We start from the raw sequence: 19,023 nt of genomic DNA, 5'->3' as shown, positions 1-19,023 counted from the left end.
GTTTTTCCTGAAGCCTGAACTGAATTTAATTTTAATTTTGAATTTTCCTTGCTGGTACTAACTATACGTTGCTTGATAGGAAAAGTGTGGCTGAAGGCATGGGACCTGTGCAGGCACAGCATTCCCATAAGAACATGCGTGTGATTTTGCTGTCAAGTCACAGCCAACCTATGGTGACCCTGTTTTCAAGACAAGAGTCGTTTGGGGGTGGTTGGCCATTGCGTGCCTCCACGTGGGCTGAGAGAGTTCGGCGAGAACTGTGACTGGCCAAAGGTCTCCCAGCAGCCTTCCTGTGGGGGAGTGGGGAATCGAACTCTAATCTCCAGATTAGAGTCCGCCTCGCTTAACCTCTACACTTCGCTGGCTCTCTATAGGAACATTTTAACTTTATACATCTTGATGACTGAGACTGTGAAGGGACCACTAGGGTCATCTAGTCCAACCCTCTGCACAATGCAAAGTGGTTTTTTTATCAAGAATATGAAAAAATTGTTTAACGTGCTTTGGAAAATATTATTTTCCCGTGGAAAATCTTCAATTTAAAGTTATTTTTATAAATAATAATACTAACCTTGAGAATGAATAAAATGCAGTAACGATGTACCAAACATTGTTTGGTGGTAAGCCGACATCGTTTTGCACTTTGGACATTGGAAGTTTTCTCTGGACAGTATTTTAAGATAATTTTGTGATACTGTATATGCCCTCTAATTTTATAATTGAAGATTTAATGTTAAGGTTTTGGTTAAAACATATTATTAAGGGGAAAGCCCCTCTTATTGAACTGTTTTTCAAAAAATTGTTTTTAAGATTTCACATGCACTTTAACTGAATTCTGATAAAGATATTTAAATCGGTTCTTCATGAACTTTACTGACTTCAGGCCGTTGTTTGGCACTCAAAGCTGTTCAGTCGTTGCAAATAAATAAAAGGCTAGATTCGGTTTAGGGGTTGTAATTGCATCATAATATTGCTGTTCTTAAACTCAAAGCACATTGTAAACATTGATGGTGCCATGCATCTGACACTGAGAGCCAGCGTGGCGTAGTGGTTAAGAGTGGTGGACTCTAATCTGGAGAACTGAGCTAAATGACAAATTCTGGCTGTTGTTGCTGTGCCATAATCCTGAATTTAGTTACCAGGAAGAGCCGAAAACATTGTCCATTGAGTTTGTGAACATGCTGTGGTTATCTTTCAATGTGAATATTTCCTTCAGATGATTACACATTTGTTGGCCAGTGTTCATGCTTTGCAGTCCTTAATGCTTGTTTTCAAATCGTATGGTGAAGTGTTTAAGAGCACTGGACTAGTATCTGGGAGACCCAAGTTCGAAACCCCACTCATGCCATGGAAGTTTGCTTGGGTGACCTTGGACCAGTCACACACTTTCAGCCTGACTTACCTCACAGGGTTCTTGTGAGGATAAAATGGAGGAGAGGAGAATGGTGTAAACTGCTTTGAGGCCCCATTTGGAGAAAGGTGGGGTATTAAATAAAGAAATACATGAGTAATTTCATGGATAATATCTGGAAAACTTTTAAATTCTATGTAAGACAAGAGACCTTCTTGGACATAATTTCTGTGTAAATTCTGTTCCACTCTGTTTTTCTCCATTCTCTACCGATGCTTTGTCCCCCAAATAAACACCATGGTATCTGAAGAAGTGAGCTGTGACTCATGAAAGCTCATACCCTGCCAGAAATGTGATTAGCCTTCGAGGTGCTACTGGGCTCTTGCTCTTTTCTACTGCTACAGACAGACTAACACAGCTGCCCATCATGGTTTCTAATGCAACATATCTGTCCATTGGCTCCAGGCCAAGCAGGTCCAGCTAGGGTTGCCAGGTCCCTCTTCGCCACCAGCGGGAGGTTTTTGGGTCGGAGCCTGGGGAGGGCAGGGTTTGGGGAGGGAAGGGACTTCAATGCCATAGATTCCAATTGCAAAAGCGGCCATTTTCTCCAGGGGAACCGATCTCTGTCGCCTGGAGATCAATCGTAATAGCGGGAGATCTCCAGCTAGTACCTGGGTGCTGGCAACCCTAGGTCCAGTTTGTCTACTGATTTGTGCTGCTGAACCTTTCTCATGGCTCCAGGGCCTTCTCTCTTGTTGTGGTGGAGCTCTGGGACATCTTTCCCCATGAAATCTATTTTACTCCGTGCAGACAGGTGCAGCTTTGTGCGGGATAGCCTTTGTGCAGGAGAGCCAGTGTGGTGTACTGGTTAAGAGCGGAGGTTTGGAGTCTGATCTGGAGAATGGGTTTGACTTCCCACTCCTCCACATGAATGGCAGAGGCTAATCTGGTGAACCGGGTTGGTTTCCTCACTCCTACGCATGAAGCCAGCTGGGTGGCCTTGGGCTAGTCACAGCTGTCTTAGAGCTCTCAGCCCCACCTACCTCACATGTTGTCTGTTGTGGAGAGGGGAAGGTGATTGAAAGCTGGTTTGATTCTTCCTTAAGTTGTAGAGAAAGTCGGCATATAAAAATCAACTACTACTCCTCCTTTTCTTCCGCTTCTGCTTCTTCTTCTGCTACTTCTTCTTCTTCTTCTGCTGCTGCTGCTACTGCTGCTACTGGGCCTTCCTTGGCTCCGTTCTGTCGCCACTGCTGTGATTTAATTGTTATATATTAACTTTTGTGGTTCATTTTAATTTTTATTACTTCCATGTGTGTGCATTTCCGTGTTTTATAGGTGTGCGACACACCACATTGAAATGCCCGAGAAGTGCCCTAGCGGTTTCGCAAATAATAAATCACCTCTCCAGGGATCTTGTCCACATTCTCAGGTTGCATAAGCTTAAAAGTATCCATCAAAGCAGGGCAAGCGATACCTCAGGTGTCGGGTGACATGGGACTCAAACCCAGAACTTGAGGCCTGTGGCTCCGGAGCTTTCTTCTGTGTGCAATTTGAGACTGCCTGACTTCTGACAGAGCCGCTGACCCATTAGGGGCGTGAAGGTTGGGGGGGGGGTTCTCCTTCCCCCCACAAACTTAAAAAAAAAATTTCTGATGAAAAAATTGGGAAATTCGGAGAGCATTGAAAATAACCCCCGTGAAACAGTTGCTCTTCGAAATGAGTGAAATGCTTTTAACGATAAAGGCTTATTCATTCAAAATGTATAGAATGAAAGACTGAGGGCTTTGTTTTCAGTTTTACTTGTTTTTTTCCATTTGAATTTTATTGGAAAGATTTTTGGTTTCACCAAAAAGAACAAAGTCACACGTAATCATCATCGATAAGGTAGAAAGCCACCCTAACAGGAACGCAACAAAGAAGGCATCACCTTCATTTGGAAAGAGGCAGTGGTGCTAAGCAACGTGTCTATGTGCCCCTGAATAAACCCTCTACAGAAACACAGTCAATACAATGTTGTATGGTAGAGTAAATAGTGTCGAGCCTTAACATTTTGTTATAAATCTATTACATCAAATAAACATCTTTGTCTTTCGCTTGCTCCAGCATGGTATGCTTATTTTTATCCGCATAAGCAGTAAAAGGCATCCATACTTCCAAAAAAAGGGTATTTTCTATTTTCAGACCCCTCGGGACCATTACTTGTGTGCAAGTTTGCACATAATTACCATATCCAAGCATTTACTGAGTCGGTAACTGAGGGAAGGAGAAGTCCTGGACTTCCACCTTTGGGCTGCATAAAGTTGGGGCAGTAGCTCACACAAATTTGATAAGCCTTTTGGCGGATAAGAACAATGCATTGTTCCCGTCACTGTACAGGAGAAGATCTTGGGATCAAGAGGAAGCATATGCCCAGTGATTTCTTTAATTTTGCCCTTGACTTGTTTCCAAAATGCATGATGATCTGTATTGCAAGTATACTGGCAAGTTTTTCAGTCTTTGGTGAGCCTCAGTTGGAACCCACATTTTATAATCCTGTCCTAAACATCTATAATTTTTGAAGATGTTGTATTACTGCAGGCAAATCTACGCTGTTCTCTGAAGACTTGAAGGTCCTTTGATCAAGCAGATTGATTTAATTAATTCCAATTGTAGAAAGATGCTATCCAAGATCTGTAAATGCTTTTTGGCAAATGTTCTTCTTAATGAATCATATTGACATAACTATTGTAAGTGAGCGAATAGGTAAAACTGTAGCTTCAGTTAGCATTTCCTGTTATTAATAGTAAACACCTGGACCTCACTGCGCCAGATGGAAAACCAATAATGTAATTTCATGTGGTTGATACATAATTTGGGTTATGACAAACTTCTGGGTTTTCTGTATGCATTTCCCCCCTAAACAGTCTCTCACCATCCTGTTCTGTAATAAGGTGTAAAATAGCTAAAATTGTAAATAATGGAAAGGTAAACTTCATTTCTATGTTAGTGCAATGGGAATCCTAATAACAGACCAACAATTCCTCTGTTTTGTGATTTCAAAAGCATGAGCGTGTTCTTCATTTTTCACTATGCGTTGAGCCAAACACACGAAATTAAACTTTAGTTGTAATTTAAGTCACAAATCACAATAAAAAGAAACAATAATAATAGTTGAGCATGAAATTGGGGAGGGGCTGTGGCTCAGTGGTAGAGCTGCGTGGCATGCAGAAGGTCCCAGGTTCAATCCCCGGCATCTCCAGTTAAAGGGACTAGGCAAGTAGGTGATGTGAAAGACCCCTGCCTGAGACCCTGGAGAGCCACTGCCGGTCTGAGTGGACAGTAATGACTTTGATGGACCAAGGGTCCTTTTCAGTATAAGGCAGCTTCATGTGCTCATGTGTTTAAATTTTCCATTAGCAACTATCAAAGAACAAAGAAACACATTTCTGTTTTCCTAAATGTAAAAACCTATTCCTATTGTTGAAAAATGTAAGAATCAACCCAAAGTTATTAGGACTACCTCCTTCAGCTATGTTTTCTCCAGCAAGCCCACAAGATTCCTTCACTGCTGCTTTTCCAACTAGCCAAGAGAGAGAACTGCCTTTTCCTTTAATGTGATCTTTAGCATACCATCTACCTGCTAGAAAATTCTGGTATTTTCTGGTTCCAAAAGCTTCTGGATTCCATTGCCTGCATAATACTTTGCATTGTATCCTTTCAGGAAGATGACCCTTTTGTCTCAGGCCAGCTGTCTTTGAGGCTTCTGTCCATAACTGGATTTCCAACTGATTGTGGGTTGGGACCCAAAAGTGGATTGTGACTCTTGCAGGTGAATCACAAGTGCAGGAGGGAGGAAGAGGAACCGGATGATCTGGGAGGTTTGATGGGCAAAATGGCCTCAATAGACATACAGCCTATTTATTGCTCAGTAGAGCTCTATATTTATACAATTTCCTCCTTCAGTTGCAGAGCTCAGACGCCCCGCCCCCCCATGCTGTTTCAGAGGGCATCTGCTGTTCCCCCAGGAGTGGCATTTTCAAGGGGTAATTTTGGGCTGCATTAGGGGGGCAAGGAAACTGTGGTCCAGAGATGGAAATCCAACTTGGTTGAGTATGGAGAAAGTGATCTCTAAGCATTTGAAGTTATTTTTGGTCTTTGCCAACATATTGAACTGAATACAAAGAGCTTTAAGAAAAGACACTGGGTAATAGACTTCTGGGCGTTTGCAGCATCTGAGAGAAAAACAGGCGTGTTCTACACAAGCTGAAACTTCTGTGGTAGAGTAAAAGTGAGAGAATTTGTTGTCATCGGGCCTTGAAGCAGGCTTATTAAAAAGTTGCTCTGTGCTCCTTTGTTTAGAAATGTTGTATGGTGTTATACTAAAATATTTTGGATGCATAACAAGAGCACAATGGTAACCTGAATGGCCCAGGCTCGCCCAGTCTCACCAGCTTTTAGAAGCTTAGCAGGGTCAGCCCTGGTTAGTATTTGGATGGGAGACCACCAAGGAAGTCCAGGATTTGTATGCAGAGGCAGGCAACGGCAGACCACCTCTGAGTGTTTCTCGCCTTGAAAACCTTACATGGTCGCTGTAAGCTGGCTTCGACTTATCGATGCTTTCCACCACCACACTGTTTTAGTCTCTGGTTTGTCTATCCTACTAAATATGGGGGAAAGGAAATCTATATTAACTATTAAGAGATGCATAAAAGAATTAGACTACCATAGTTCCACAATGCATGCCCGGAGAGATTGGGGGTTACTGCACTTGTATTCCCACTGATGTATTAAGAGTTTGAAAACGTTATAAAAAATACTGTTCACACTTTGTTTGGCCCCTTTAGCTGTGAATACGTTTTCCAACCATTTATGAGCCGTAGTATCCAAAAACCCTTTTAAAGCGATGTTTTTTAGAACATTTTCAAGCTCTTAATACATCGCTGGGAATACAAAGTGCAGTAACCCCCTATGTTCAACTCGATTCTTTGGCATTCCTCCCCCTTTGCTAACTCCACTATACTTTTACAACCTGACAGTCCCTTCCTTCCAAAGAGCCTTTATGCTAGCCCGTTTAAATGCTGCACCCTCAGCAGTATTAAACGGAAGATATAGAAATCTACCATATTCTGACAGACTTTGCTCATGCAGTTCAAAGAAAATGGACACATTATCTCATAAATGATTGAATCCCCCCTCTTTAAACACCACCGAGATAAATTGATTACCCCCATATTTCTGAGAATTCCTGCTCCCATAAAAAGAGACAAAATAGTCCCCTTTTTGCTGATGGATAGAGATCCAAATATAACATTGGCCGTGGCCAAATATCTCCTCGTCATATTTTCCTCTAAGAAATAACTGCTCAGGACCTATGGGTCATAGGAGCAAAGAAGCAAAGAAGGCCTGGTTTAATCTTTTACCGTGTTGATTCTGGTCAAAGTCCCCTAGCTCGTGGTGCTCCCCCCCCCCCACAGCAGGGAATATCCTGGATCTCCCCCACCCCACCCCCGTGGGAAGGAGAGCAGCTGAGGGAGAGCAGAAAACCTGACTCGGAGAAAGGATCAACGATTCCCGTCTCTTCCCAGCGTCCTGTTGAGCATTACAGCTTCCCGTGGCTGATGTTTGATAAAATATAAAGAGAAGTTACGTGTGTGTATATATATATATATATATATATATATATATATATATATATATATATATATATATATATATATATGTAACATGCGGTTTGACCATCATAAAAGATGTAATGTTTTTAGAAGAATAAGAATGTAGGCATGATAGAGAAAAGTTTTTAGTTGATTTTTTAGTTGTAAGACAAACGAGAAAGGAAGTATCTTTTTGTCTCTGTGTTTGTATTTTTATTTTTTTCTTTCCTTTTCCTTTTTATTTTGTTTATTGTCTTGATGTAACTTTGTTAACAATAAATTTAATAAATTAAAAAGAGAGAGAGAGAGAATAGATATAACGTTTTCCTTTATTGGGGCCAATTAATATTTCAAAGACTTATAACAGTAGTTTTCCTGCAGAATGACATTGAGCTAAAATAGAATGAAGCATGTTTCTGCATGTCAGGTATGGGTATCCGTTACACTTTTTCTCTCTCTCCTGGACTGTTTGGCTTCGGGTTAGACCAATGGTTCCCAAAGTGGGCAGAACCACCCCCTAGGGGGCAGTGGGATTACCTAGGAGGGCACTAAGAGGCGAGAGAGCAGCAGGGGTGCACTAGAGGGGGGCCCCTTCAACTGTGTTGTTAACTAGTTTACAATAAATCAAGCTATGGCACCATGCTGGCAAATTTGGTGGAAACTATCAGAATTTTTTTCCAGACTTTGAAGGGCTGGTACCACTGGATCAAGTTCATCAGTTTCGTTGAATAAATTGCAACTAAAAAGTTTTAATTTGATTTTGAATAGATGTGCAATTAATGGTTACTGTTTTGAAATTTTATTGTTATTATCATCTTTAGTGAATTATGCAAACCCCTATTTTGAATAATGCTTTCTATAGGATAGGGGGCACTGGGGTTGGGTTTGTGGAACCAAGGGGGCAGTGGCCTGAAAAGTGTGGGAACCACTGGGTTAGACCATTACAACCCGCCCAGTTAACCATCTAATAACTCTCAGAGAAACCTGAAAATATAAGTAGCAAAGCAAGGAGCAAAAGCTGTTACTCGATAAAATTATTCTGCAGCTATCTGCCACCCTAATGCAATTAATGTCCCAAAGTGAGGAAGTGGTTATGAATTAAATAAAACCTCAAACAGAAAATTAGCGCAGTGTGGTGCTAATGGAAGATAACTGTATTTTAGGATTATGCATTTGCTGCAACTAAATATATCTTGTGTGGAATGTTTTTCAAAACAACAACTCCCGTTAGAAGTATTTATTACTGCAAACTAGAATTACCCCCAACTAGTCTTGTATTTTCCAAAACTACCTCATCCAAACAAATAGCAATGAAATCAGAAGTCATAATTCCAAACAGGCTCTATGTTATGAGGACCAAATGTTAATATATGAAAGAGACAATTTGCCTGTGCATTTTTGAAGGTCCGTAGCTTTGAAATACTTTACCACAAGCGTTAGAGGTTGAAAAAATGCACTTAAATGTCAGTTTGATAGACGCCAAAAGAACTTTTTCCACACATGTTTGCATTTAAACATTATTGGAACAAGATGGAGAAAGTAACATTGATACAAAAGTATGGTTAAAACATTAGCTCTTCAGGATAGTGATTTAAAGACTTTTTTTTTGTAAAGTCAGCCAGCTTTATCCATGTGTTTTTTGAAAGGCCCTAAAATTAAAAACCTGTCTTCTATTTGCTATTACCTAAAAGCCCCCCCCCCAACTTTATCTGTGAGGATAACTTTGAAATATTCCTTAACACTGCATAAAATTTATTCTAGAAGTTCGACACGAAACAAAATCATAGAAAGCTAACCTCTCTGCAAATAGAATATGTCTTTAAATACATGTGTAACTTTCTAGGTGGTAAATATATTTAACTCTTAAACAGTCCTTATGTTTGACTTTAAAGTAATGATCAGCTTCCCAAACTTAAACAGAATTGAATTACAGTAGCTATTTACCCTGCTTATGTACTTTATTTTATGACAAAATGAGCCCCATTGGCCTACAATTGTTTTTGTGTTCTTTTTTTGAAAACCAGTTGCATTTAGAGTATTTCGCATTTGTTTTTGTGTGCAGTTGGTGTGCAAGAGGGTGACCAAGACCATTCGTTGCTCTGGGCACATGGATAGACTTTAACCTCCCCCTTGGTTTCGAAGACTGTTATTATTTCTGAGTCTGACTCGAGCTGTAGTCGTTTTCAGGACATATTTTGGTGTTAATTTTCATTTATGTATGAAATGGAAGGTGTCATTACAGAGGAATTAAGACCCAACATCTCTGATGTTATATTTTGATGTTATATTTGCTCATATATGTGTAGTGGCTGGTTGGTATGTTTGTATGTATAATTTTGTTCTGAATGTCTTCCTAAGATTCCTTCCCTCGATCCCCCCCTTCAGAAGTAGATTTACTTTGGTGTAGAAATCAAACCGAAACACCATTTTCTCATAAAAGGTCATTGTCAAAGCGAAGTACCTGTTTTTTTGTTGTTTCTTTTACAATACCAAAACCCCAAAGGGTCATGTTCTAAGAATTTGTATGATAATATCTGCAAGATTAACAATTAGAATTATTTTACATGGAAAGTAGTATGTTTGAACTCTTGGCTCTCTTGAAAACAGGTGTTTGGGGGTTGGTCAAGCTTGGGTTTGAACATGTATTATTATCCTGAATATTCACATGAACTTTCATTCCGATATAGCCGGATCCTGCTAGATGAAAAATTGAAATAAGAAATATAAGGGAATAAACGAGGCTGCATCATTGGGCAGGTGTGAGGTTGAAGGGTTGAGGGACCTGTGGTTCTTGGAAGAAAGACAAAACTGTAATAAAAATATTGTCTCAGGCTGTTCTTTGTCAGTTCTGCCCTTTATGTACTGAAAAAGCATGATGCTTCACGGTTTCTCTTTTGTGAAGCTAACACCTTGTAAAAATCAACTCATATTCCTGAATTTCCTGTTAAACTATTTTTGTATCTGCTTCTAAGCCGCATGCTCACATCTGTGTAGTGTGAAAAATTACAGAATATAATTCCTTTTTTTTTCTCTTCTCCCTTCCTCTTGCTTTTCCCCTGTGACTTTTTACAGATTTGAAGAACTTGTGAAAAAATTCAAAGTAGAGTATCATGCTGGTGGATCGACTCAGAATTCCGTTAAAGTGGCTCAGGTTTGTTTGTTAAAATAAACGTAGAGGATGTCATTAATGGTCTTGTGACCCTTTGGTCAGAAAATTGCTTATCTTGTGATACAGGTGCATTGGTCATAACAGGGCGTGATGCGTTCTGCCGTTAGTGTGAAGAACTGCAGACTCATAAAATTGCTTCCTGTGTCTTGACCCACAGCAGGCATGGAAGTGGGGGAAGAGCCACGGGGCCCACCCATGGAACAAAGAAGGAGGCTGAGGGGGCAGCAGCTTCTTTAAAGATTGATACTACTTGGAATCTGGCAACTTTTTGAGACTTGAATGGCCCTCGTAGTTTGTGGCTGATCTGCTCAGAGGCTAAAAACAAGCCTTCGTTGAGCCTGATAACCTCATACATGAAGCTGCCTTCTACCGAACCAGACCCTTGGTCCATCCAAGTCAGTATTGTCTACTCAAACCAGCAGCGGCTGTCCAGGGTCTCAGGCAGGGGTCTTTCACATCACCTACCTGCCTAGTCCCTTTAACTGGAGATGCCGGGGATTGAACCTGGGACCTTCTCATAAATGCTTGATAAAACTTGTATATGCTAATTAGCAAGTGGCAGTGGAAGGCAGTGCAGCACTGAACCATGGCTGGGTCAAGGATCAAGAGACAAATCAAGTAGATCAGATCTAACCAAAGCAAGAACCAAGAATCAGAAAATACAGTTCAGGAGTGAGGTCAAAGCACAGGACTGGCATTAACCTCTTTTTTTTTTAATGTTTTTATAAAAGGGTACAGAAAGTATAAAAAGGGATACGGGGAGAATGGTCAAATCTAATTCGAGCATTATACAGTCTAAAACAGGGGTATCGAACAAGGACTTCCGGTGGTGCCGCTGGGGTGAGTGCCACGTTCTCCCAGGGGCTCCTGGGCGAAATCCAAGTTTGCGTTAATTTTGGGGTGTTTTATTGCACCCCAACCCGACCCTTGCAAGTGGGTTGGATAGCAGGATTTCCCTGCAGCCCATTATGCAGTTTGACCTCCTAAATACTCCGAGGGAGCTTTTATAAGTCCCCCGGAGTTTTGGATGCCGGTCCTGCGGGCACCGAGGGAATTAAATCGCCAGAACGCAACTTCGGCATAAGACTCTACCCTCCACCACCTTATAAACAACATAAGGACCACTTTAAGATAAGAACCTCACCTCTAGATGCCCAAGTAAGTACACAAGAATCCTTCGTTGTTTACTGGCGTTACCGAATAACCGGGGGGTAGATGAAGATATTTCCAGTACCCTTGCTCCTCCCTTAATCGAATCGGACAAACTTGATTTATAAAATCCATCAGCAATAGCGGCAGGAGCCTTATCAAGTCGATCAGCTTAATCCAAAACAATGAGTTAGAAGGACGCTTATGTGATGGACTAAAAATTTTACCAATGAGAAGCACTTTCAAAGGAAGGGGAGGGAGAAGTACCTTCTGTTTCTCCGGCAAAAAAAAGGACTTCCTGCCACGTTGTATAACAAGGGACTCCTTGGACTGGAAGACCCTTTATACTACCCTCTCCCTCTCTATCATCTGACCTACATCAACAGGAAGCAAGTCGTAGGACCGGATACACGTCGCACTCGAGTAACATAGAAATAGTCCCTGAAGGAAATAACCATCGAGAAGAGGCGGTAGAAGGTCCGCGGCGAAAATAACTTCCGGAATACTTCCTGGTTGAGCCGACCTAGAGCGTCCGGAAAAACTCGTTGGTATTCCAAAACTTTGAGATGCTATTTTAAAGTGAAAATTAGATCTTTCCAACCCGAAAAAATTGTTAAGCTGATCGTTGGAGCATCCTTTATTAACTACAAGCTAGAGGGCCTATCTGAGGACATGCATTTTACCAGCCTAATGTCAATGTAAATGTCTGGGACTCGCTCTCGTTCTGGCTCCTTACATAGCCCTGCCTATACAAAATTAAAAGAAACTGCACAAACCTTAACCATGGATAAGAAACTACAGGAAATGTTAGCCAAACAAACAGAGGCAACAACTAAGCAGTTTGAACAGATGTCAACTCAGATGGCTCAGCTGACATCTATGATGACAAACCTTGGCCAAGCATCTCAAGCTATCAACCAGAAACTGGACGTGGTTACAGAAGATCTTAAAGATGTAAAGACTCAAATGAATACCATGAAGACTGACATGCAAGCAATGGACTCATCAATCAAGAAAGTGATGGAAGAACATAAGGACACAAAGAAAAAATTAGAAAGCCAAGAAAAACAGATTGAAACAATACAAACTAATCAGATTGCAGCCAAGGATCAAATAGCCATGATGGAGATGAAAGTCAGAGAAACCAACCTTCGTCTGCGCAATTTACCAGATATGATGGGAGATAACAAGGAAACTTTAATTCCAAACTTGGCTTACTTATTTCAAATAGAAGAACAAGTGTTAGACCAAGCTATTAACAGAGCTTATAGCATACCATTACCTGCAAGAATGAAAAGATCAAAACCAAGAGATCTCATGATTGTTTTTTATGATACAAGGATTAAGGATAGGATCATGAAGATCCACTATGACAACCCGGTTTCAGCAGGAGACATCCCTTTGATACTTTTAAAGGACATACCAAGACATTTACTCTCACAGAGGAGTAATTATAAAGAATTTGTATCTGTTTTGAAAGCTAATGGTATCAAATATCGTTGGATAATGCCACAGGGCTTGGCCTTTACCTACAAAGAAATTAAAATGACAATTATATCTCCAGCGGACGTGGGAAAATTTCTGAGGAAATATAAAAAAGAACTTAAAGGACTAACTTTGGAACAAAAGGAAGAGGAAGAAGAAGAAGAAGAGGAGTCACAGGGAGCAGAAGGAGGTGCTGAACTATAGACCTAATATTTTGCTTCAAAAACTATCACAACATGGCAAAAGTAATTTCTTGGAATGTGAATGGCCTGAATGAAAAAACCAAACGGGCTAGAATCTTTAAATATCTACAGAAATACAAATACTCCCTAATTTGTTTGCAAGAGACCCACATAGCAATAAAACATAAAAAATATTTGGATAGGCAAGTGCTTGGACAAGCATTTGTCTCTTCGGCCAAAACAAAAACAAAGGGAGTAGTGATATATGCTCACTCTAGCTTTAGTCCTGAACTATTGTACAAAGATGATGATGGAAGAATTGTAATTATTAAAACCAAAATATTGGGGCAAAAGACAATTGTGGTAGGAATATATGCACCTAATGAAGGGAAAGCAAAGTTCTATGAACAATTAAATGAACTGATTTCCCAATATGCAAATGATCAGATCCTCTTGATGGGAGATTTCAATGGTGTTATTCTCTCAACTTTGGACAAAAAATCAAAAGCAAAAGACGAAAATGAAGGATGTTTGCCTAAAACTTTCTTCACCATGGCTTCAGAATTGGAAATACAAGACATCTGGAGAACTATGAATACAACAGCTAAAGAATATACTTTTTATTCAGCAAGGCATGATTCACACTCCAGGATAGACATGATATGGGCTAGTAAATCTATTTTTACGCAATTACGTAAAATTCAAATTGTACCAAGAACTTTTTCTGATCACAACCCAGTCACATTTGAATGGAACAATAAACAAGCATTTAGATGGCGACTAAATGATAAACTTTTAAAGGATAATAAGATCCAAAAAGAATTACAGGATTTAATTAAAGATTTTTTTGAAATTAATCTAAATGGGGAAACCTCGTTAAATACAGCTTGGGATGCATTTAAAGCTGTTCTAAGAGGATTCATGATACAGAAGCATACGGCCTGGAAGAAAACTCAACTACAATTCACCAATAATATACTTTGGGATTTACAAAATTTGGAACAAAAACTTATTATGGCAATACATGAAGAAGAAAAAAAGGAAATATTAATGAAGATCTCTGTATCTAAACATCAACTGAATTTGGTAATGATGGAGGAAATGAATAAAAATTTAAAATCTGCCAAACAAAAGTACTTTGAACATGCTAATAAACCTGGAAAATTTTTAGCAACCCAACTAAAAGACTCATTTCAAAAAAAGATCATAACGAAAATTCAATCCGCTAAAGGACCAGTACATACAACTTTGGATATACAAAAAGAATTTGTTTCATTCTATACTAAGCTATATCAGAAAGATAACATTTCAAAACAAAATAGACAAGTTTTTAAATTCAATACAGATGAAAGCTCTTTCAACAACCCAACAACAATTGATAGATGCTCCAATTACAAAGGAGGAACTACAAGAAGCAATAATGAAACAAAAAACGGACAAGACACCTGGACCAGATGGAATAACTGCGCTATTTTACAGGACATTTAGTGATAATTTAGTAGAATTTCTCTTATTACTTTGCAACACAATTTTGGATAAGGGAGTATCCCCAGAGACTTGGTCACATGCATTTATATCATTGATACATAAGGAAGGAAGAGATCCAGAAAAAACGTCAAATTATAGACCTATCTCATTGCTAAATGTGGACTATAAGATTTACGCCTCGGTCTTATCGAATAGGGTGAAGCATTTTATTAAAGATTTAATACATGAAGACCAAGCAGGCTTTGTTCCAGGAAGGCAAATCAAAGACAACATACGAATTTTATTAGATTAATTGGAATATTATGACCAGAATATCCAACAATCGGCTGCCTTTGTATTTTTGGACGCTGAGAAAGCTTTTGATATGGTCTCCTGGGATTTTATGAAAAAGATATTGGAGAAATTAAATTTTGGAGACCGTTTCTTGAGAGGCATATCGGCCATATATACATCCCAACAGGCAAAAATTTTGGTGAACGAATCAATGTCTGATAATTGTTCAATTAAAAAAGGAACTAGACAAGGATGCCCCTTGTCTCCGTTACTATTTATTTTGGTGTTGGAATCATTATGTTGCAAGATAAGAGCTATGGAGGACATTCGCGGATTAAAAATTAAAAAACATGAATTTAAACTGAGAGCTTTCGCGGATGACCTCCTGTTAATTTTGGAAAATCCAACACAATCAATGAAGATATTGATGGAGACTTTGGACAACTTTGGAAGAATATCGGGATTTAAAGTTAATCAAGAAAAAACAAAGACATTATTCAAGAATCTGACAGAAAGGGAACAGCAGGACTTTATATCATATACAGGTTGGGAGAAAGCTAATAAGGTCAAATATTTGGGAATTTGGATCTCTACGAAGAACAAAGAACTGATAACTAATAATTATTTTAAATTATGGGATAAGATAAAAACTGACATGATCATTTGGTCAAATAAAAAGCTGTCACTCTTGGGTCGTATATCAACAGTCCAAATGAATATTTTGCCAAAGATACTCTTCTTATTTCAAAACTTGCCTATAATATCACATGTTAAGTATTTTGACACTTGGAGGAAAGACATATTAAATTTCATCTGGCAAGGGAAAAAACCGAGGATTGCTTATAAACACTTGGTGGACTCTAAAGTTAGAGGAGGTTTAGCACTACCAAACTTTCAACTTTATGCTGAAGCGGCCGCTTTAGTATGGCTAAAGGACTGGATTAACTTATCAAATACACGCTTGTTAGATCTTGAAGGTTTTACCAATATAAGTGGATGGCATGGCTATTTGTGGTACAACAAAATTAAGACACAAGCATCATTTCATAATCATATAATCAGGTCCTCCTTAATCCGTATTTGGATGAGATATAAACATATTCTTGAACCAGCAACACCGATGTGGATATCACCCCAAGAAATGTTAACATTACGCCCACTTAGGCCGGATAAATTTGTTACTTATCAGGAGTTAACAATCTGGGAAGGGAAAAAATGCTCACTAAAAGACTTTCAGTTACTTAAAGACGATTTACAATGGCTTCAGTATTATCAAATCAAATCAGTTTTTGCACAAGATATGAAAAATGGATTTTCCAAAGAAAAATCGCTTTTTCACAGGATGTTATTAGATAATAATACTCAACTGATTTCCAAAATGTATAATCTTCTTTTAACAATATATTGTGAGCAGGAAACAATTAAACCAACAATGATCAACTGGGCTCAAACTGTGGGACACGATATCGCTTTAAATAAATGGGAAAGACTATGGTCGAAAGACCTGAAAGGAATAAATGCACAGTCAATTCGAGAAAATATTTACAAAATGATGTATAGATGGCACTTAACACCAAAGAAGATCGCAAGGATTTATAAACTGATATCCCCTAAATGTTGGAAATGTAATAAAGAAATTGGTTCGTTTTATCATATGTGGTGGACTTGTGATAAAGCTAAGGATTTTGGGGACATGATTTATAATGAACTAAGATTAATAGTACAAAAAAATATACCCAAAACACCAGAAATGATGCTGCTAAGTATGATACCTGATGACCTGCTAATACAAAGGACTTTTTTGATTTATGCGACAACAGCTTCAAGATTGTTTTATGCAGCAAAATGGAAAGGGGCAGATATCCCTGGAAAAAAAGACTGGATTATGAAAATGTTTGAACTGGTGGAAATGGCAAAACTTACAGCTACTTTAAACCAAAAAGACAATGTACGGTTTATGGGGGAATGGGAGGCTTGGATGAAATACTGTGAATATGAATTAGGACTGGGGAAAATGGAAGAGTACCTTTTATTCTGATCTAGATGACATTAGATGATATTATTAACACAAAGAAGTGTAATTAATTATATTAATAGATTATTGTAAATGAATCTTAACTGAGATATAAGAATAATTAAGATCAGATCATATCACGATGGGATAGAATACTTTATTAGGCGGACGGAGGTGATGGGGAAGTCGAAAAATTTTCCTTTATTTTTTATCTTTATTAAGTACTTAAATAATTACAACAACAGTAGTTATGATTTAGATTTTCATATTACTTTCATTGTTGTTTGTTGATACGGAAAATTTATATTATAAAAACCAATAAAAATTTTCAAAAAATAAAAATAAAACAGGGGTATCAAACATAAGGCCCAAAGGTCAGATCTGGCCCCTTGAGGGCTGTTATCCGGCCCGCAAATCTAAGGCAGCCATCCCACCCATTCTCAATCTGGGCCAGCAAGGCATGGCCTGGCCCAACCAAGCGACGTTTATGTCATATCTGTCCCTCATAACAATTGAGTTCGACACCCCTGGCCTAAGGTCATAGAATCAGCACTGCTGACAGATGGCCATCTAGCCTCTGCTTAAAAACCTCTTGGGAAGGAGATCTTACCACCTCCTGAGGAAGTCTGTTCCACTGAGGAACCGCTCTATCTGTTAGAAAATTCTTCCTAATGTCTAGAGTCTAGACGGAAACTCTTTTGATTTAATTTCAACTTGTTGGTTCTGGTCCGACCTTCTGGGGCAACAGAGAACAACTTGGCACCCTCCTCTCTATGACAGCCCTTCAAATACTTGAAGATGGTAATCATATCCCCTCTCAGTCTTCTCCTCTTCATACCATAGTATTCCCTATGACTATGTATTGGTGTAAAAGTTGGACAAAGAAGAAAGCTGACAGGAGGAAAGTGGATTCCTTTGAAATGTGGGTGCTGGAGGAGAGTTTTATGGATACCCTGGACTGCCAAAAAGACACATAAGTGGGTTCTAGATGAAATCAAGCCTGAACTCCCCCTAGAAATTGAAATGACTAAACAGACTTTGGTCGTGTTATGAGAAAACAAGACTCACTGGAAAAGACACTTAACTTTTACTTTATTACAGTCACAGCCAAGCATGACTGGAAAAGTCAGTAATGCCTGACTAGGATGTATTGGGGGTCATTAATTCATAGGGTCGCCATAAGCGACTTGACATCACTTCACATATACAGAGTCCTTGGAAATGACCACTTTAAATTGTGCCCAAAAGGGAACTGGCAGATGATGTAGTTGTTTCCAAAAAGCAGGATCAGTTTCCTGTAATGTATGCTCAGTCTCAATAGCACTGGCGCTGCATTTTGTACCAGCTGAAACAGAAGGTTTATATCTTGTTTGCAGTTGTATGTGTTTTATGTCCTGGTCAAGGTAAGTAGCCCCGTGGCACAGAGTGGTAAGCTGCAGTACCGCAGTCAAAAGCTCTGCTCACGACCTGAGTTCAATCCCGACAGAAGTCGGTTTCAGGTAGCTGGCTCAAGGTTGACTCAGCCTTCCATCCTTCCGAGGTCGGTAAAATGAGTACCCAGCTTGCTGGGGGTAAAGGGAAGATGACTGGGGAAGGCACTGGCAAACCACCCCATAAACATAGTCTGCCTAGGAAACGGATGTGACATCACCCCATGGGTCAGGAATGACTCGGTGCTTGCACAGGGGACTACCTTTACCTAAAGGTCAGTACCAGCTGAAAAATGATCGTCTTAGTTGGGTAGAGCAATTGCTTTCCATCCTGTCGTATATACCTGTTTTCCCCACTAGCTGTCAGCAGAGCAAAACTACAGAATAGTTTTCTGAGGGGGAATGGCCAGTAATTGATATAATGACCATAAAGAGGTTCATGAGAATTGACTTCATCTTCTAGGGCGTAAAGAGCTCTCCACTGCCAGAGCCGCAACACAGTGATGGGAGCGTGTCCTCCCCAAGCATGCAGGAAAAAATGAACAAGGGTGTGTGACACAGACACACACTGTATTTCAGTGTAATGAAAAACTTCTTCAAAGCCATCACACAGAATTTCTCATGGACTCCCTAGTAAAAGGTTGAATGGTGAAGAGGTGGAAGCAAGAAAAAGAATTGTTTTCCCAGCACACCTCAAGAAAAGATCCAGGGTTGCAGCTTAGATATATTGAGACAAGTGATATTATTCCAGGATTCCCATCATAGAGTTGGAAGGGACTACCAGGGTTATCTAGTCCAACCCCCTGCACAATGCAGGAAATTTACAACTATCTCCCCCCACTCCCCCAG

At 39.5% G+C, this 19,023-nt stretch overlaps 1 protein-coding gene across 1 annotated transcript in view; it reads left to right on the top strand.

The window, feature by feature from the left end:
* The window catches only part of ADK (adenosine kinase), a 269,577-nt gene that overhangs the window by 55,742 nt on the left and 194,812 nt on the right, over window positions 1-19,023 (top strand). Inside the window, exon 4 of the mRNA XM_056849134.1 lies at window positions 10,057-10,135. Within this exon, the coding sequence (XP_056705112.1) occupies window positions 10,057-10,135 (79 nt within the window). The remainder of the gene's footprint in view (window positions 1-10,056; window positions 10,136-19,023) is intronic.

The sequence above is a fragment of the Euleptes europaea genome, chromosome 4 (genome assembly GCF_029931775.1).
Source record: "Euleptes europaea isolate rEulEur1 chromosome 4, rEulEur1.hap1, whole genome shotgun sequence".
Taxonomy (NCBI): domain Eukaryota; kingdom Metazoa; phylum Chordata; class Lepidosauria; order Squamata; family Sphaerodactylidae; genus Euleptes; species Euleptes europaea.
This window is presented reverse-complemented; position numbering and strand designations above follow the sequence as displayed.